At 55.2% G+C, this 3,640-nt stretch overlaps 1 protein-coding gene across 1 annotated transcript; it reads left to right on the top strand.

Annotated features, from left to right (window-relative positions):
• Positions 1 to 441: 441 nt before the first annotated feature.
• On the top strand, positions 442 to 2,191 carry LOC113209651 (trypsin beta; the record flags this gene model as incomplete). The annotated part of the gene is given in 6 exon segments (XM_026427296.2): positions 442 to 509; positions 599 to 702; positions 819 to 972; positions 1,044 to 1,151; positions 1,230 to 1,382; positions 1,473 to 2,191. Coding segments are annotated over 6 exon segments (740 nt in total), but the record flags the coding sequence as incomplete, so codon positions are not given.
• Between the last annotated feature and the right edge of the window lie 1,449 nt (positions 2,192 to 3,640).

Below are 3,640 nucleotides of genomic sequence, written 5' to 3' on the forward strand. Positions count from 1 at the left end.
CCCCCCACCTTCCCAACTCTCTCATTAGCTCCCACCTGCCTCCCCACCCCCTCATCTCCTGCCGTCGTCACCTTCGCAGAGGAGACCACAGGGTTAACTAACGGCAGACGTTGGGCAAGGGGGCAGGGGGTCTCACGCAGAGGTTTCACTTTTCCCAGACGGTGTGAAACGGGCCTCATCGCCAACGCCCCCCATCCCCTTCTCCCGCCCTCCCCAACCCCTGAAACTAACACTAACCAAACACTAAACTCTCCGCGACACCACCGCACTTGACGCGCGAACATTGTCGACGCCAACTCAGCCCTCCCCTTCTCCTGCCCCAGCACTTGTATGAGAAGCTCTACGTGGAGACGGTATATGGCACAAGCGGCGCGATAGTGGGGGAACTGGACTCTGTCTCAAAGTCTCAACATTTCCATTCCCCCCCTTGTGTTGTTCCAGGTGGCAGTGCCATATCGCCCTTCATCGTGGGCGGCGACGACGCCGACCTGGGACAGTTCCCCGAACTGGTAAGAGAACCGTCCAGGCGGAAAACAGACCCGCTTTCATAACCGCTGCTGGAATCCCAACCAAAACGACTCTGTCCCTTCCCCGGCAGGTCTCCATCCAGGCGGGCTACGGCGACACTGAATACCAGCACCTGTGCGGGGGCTTCCTCATCGACCAGCAGTGGGTGCTGACGGCGGGCCACTGCCTGGACCAGTGAGTATCGCCCGCGCCCCCCCAGTGCGCGGGGTAGCGCCGGGCGCGGCGGCAGCGTCGGGACCCCGAGGCGACAGCGCGGGGTATATGAAACAGTTTACCTCTTGTGCCTGAAGGGTCGACCCCGCCGCCCTCACCATCCTGGCCGGCACCGTGGACCTGGCCTCGCCGGCCTCCACGGCCATCCGCGTACCCATCGCCGGCTACGAGATCCACGAGGACTACGACCCGGACGCAGCGACGCTGCCGCACGATATCGCGCTCATCAACGTGAGTGATGCGAGACTGTGCCTAGCGGGGTAAGACATGGAGACGACTAGTACACTTACCCCTTGGTGCAGCTGGCCTCTCCGATCGCACTCAACGACAACGTCCTGGTGGCGTCGCTCCAGAACGTGTCCCCGAAGGACGGCGACCTCGTGACGGTGGCTGGCTGGGGGCAGACCAACGTAAGTTAGTCATTCAACAGCAACACTTCCACCGACGTCGTCAAATAGCCTTACAGCCACCTTACCAACTGCCACCAGAACGACCTGGTCGTCTCCAGCAACACGCTCGAGTACACCAACCTCAACGTGCTGAGTAGAACCGCGTGCCAGGCGCCACTCCAGGGCTACGCCACGATCCGCGACGACCAGATCTGCGCCGCGGCCACGTCGGGGCTGCACGCCGAGTGCAAGGTGACCAGTCGGTGGCCATAACCTCCCAGAAGGTGGTCCGAATACTGTTCGTGCCGGAAAGCTAAAACGTTCCCGTCCCTCCGTTCACAGGGCGACTCCGGCGGCGCGCTATTCGCCGACGGCTTCGTCGTTGGAATCGTGTCCTGGTCCAAGAAGCCGTGCGGCTCGTATCCGGGCGTCTTCACCAGCATCCCCAAACACTACAGCTGGATCAGGGACAAGTCGGGTCTCGAGAACCTGTGAACACGAGTAATAATATAAGTGAAAATTTTCAGAACATGGCCAGATTTTGCATCATTTCCGCAGAACTAAAATTTTTGTTCGAAACGTTTCCTTAGTGTGTTAAAACAGTCAAAAATGAACCTTCGATTGTTCCCTGAAAACGGCAAGCCTTTTTTGGCGACAGGAGATGAATATACTCCGCCCCTGGAACTGCGTGGGGTATCGCTGGGCGCGGGGTATTTCCGCAACGAGGATTGGCGCACCCGCCCCCGGGGCCCCACCGCAATTACTCCTCATTACGAATCAAATTTATAGGGGTCACTCCCAACGCCGGGGCGGTATAGGGCCTCGCGTGGTCCCGGGCTAAGCCGGGGAGGATATCGTAGAATGCCCCGTTAACTTTTCACATCGTTTGTAAAACAAAAGCAAACTTTGTGACTACTTCTTCCACCGTACCTCAAGTTATGGCGTAGACTTTTAATTGAACCCAATAGTGTTGGCTAAGTACAAAATCGATCTAGTTCGACTTTAATTTTTATACTATCTCTCTTTTTCTTATCCGAGTAAACGGTTTTCTTTCCTTGGCAGAGCTGGTGTTTTATTAAACGCCCCCCTTTCAAAACAACGACACTTTCACGATGAATTACTTAAAGAGAAGAAGGGGAGTTTTGGGACGCGTGGCGCCGAGCGGTCGCGTCAGAACGGGGCGTCGCATCGGTTTGTAAGTATGAACCCGCGTCGGCGTCGTGCAGAGACCTCATTAATTATCAACAAAAAAGAACTCTACACTCGCGGTCGACCAAAGGCGCCACTCTCTTGCGCCACAGAACCACATAGCGCTGCACGAAAACGTCACGCCAGGAATTTCAAAAATTACAATCTCGCAAAGTTGCAAAGCTTTTGAAAAACATGGGGGGAAATATATATCTGCCGTCTGGCATTGCGCATCATGCCATGGAATTCGTGGATAAAGGATGCGGAGATGGCGTCGTGTCGACATATTGTCATTAATGCGTTCTTGTCACACACGACGAAACGCGACCAGCGTGGCCAGAAGCGGGAGAGCTAAAGGAGAGCGGCAGGGACGGAGGTAGAGGAGAGAGAGGTGAGGGGGGGGGGGAGAGTTAAGAATGCCGTGGCGAATAATGTGAAAGGGAAGAAAAACAAAGGCGACACCCAGGAGATAATTGGAGCAAGGAATGCCCCTCACGAGCGCCCCAGCCACGTGTGCCTTGTACACAACACGGAGAGGGGGGAGACGATGCTTCCCATTGAGATGCTGCAGCGCGAGGAGGGGGTCCTTTTCATACCGCGGGGTCAAAGCGAGGTAGAGGTGCGAATCGCAAATACAGACTCGTGCTCCTATCACTCTCCACCCCTCACTCTCTCTCTCTCTCTCTCTCTCTCTCTGACGCAGGATAAAAGGCACACACACACACACGCACACACACGCACACGCACACACACCTACACACACACACACACACACACACACACACACATGACGACGACGACCATAAAACCTCGAGCCTCCTTTGGCTTGCCGATACATAGGTTACAGAGATTTTACTTGGTAGGAAAGTTGATTTTGGGTAATTGGGATCAAAGGGGTGAAATATTGTGGCACCTGCTGCAATGCATACCGATAACTAAAAAAAATATAAAAAGGCAAACACGCTTTATTTTCTTTAGCGGTGAAGCGAAGTTGAATAAAGACGTTTGGCATATGGCGATATTAAGTAATACATTTGCGGTGGCCAGTTTCGTTGTGATGTTGAACGCCCGAAAAACCGTCCGCGCCCTGCCCTTGGGCCGAACTGAACGCTTTTTCGACAGCGCTCTGTCAAAACCACTGAAAAGGGAGGGAAACTTTTAAAGTTTGGAGAGCGTATTATTGACAACGAGTATGTGCCACAATATCACGCTCGGACAAGTTTTGACCGACCCTTTGCTGCACCGGCGCCGCAGTACACGGCCGATGGGCACCCCACAAGGGCAGGCGGGCGGGAGGACCTCGGTCAATGCGGGGGGAGGGG

Source organism: Frankliniella occidentalis, unplaced genomic scaffold (assembly GCF_000697945.3).
Source record: "Frankliniella occidentalis isolate FOCC.00 unplaced genomic scaffold, Focc_3.1 Scaffold233, whole genome shotgun sequence".
NCBI classification, from domain to species: Eukaryota; Metazoa; Arthropoda; class Insecta; order Thysanoptera; family Thripidae; genus Frankliniella; species Frankliniella occidentalis.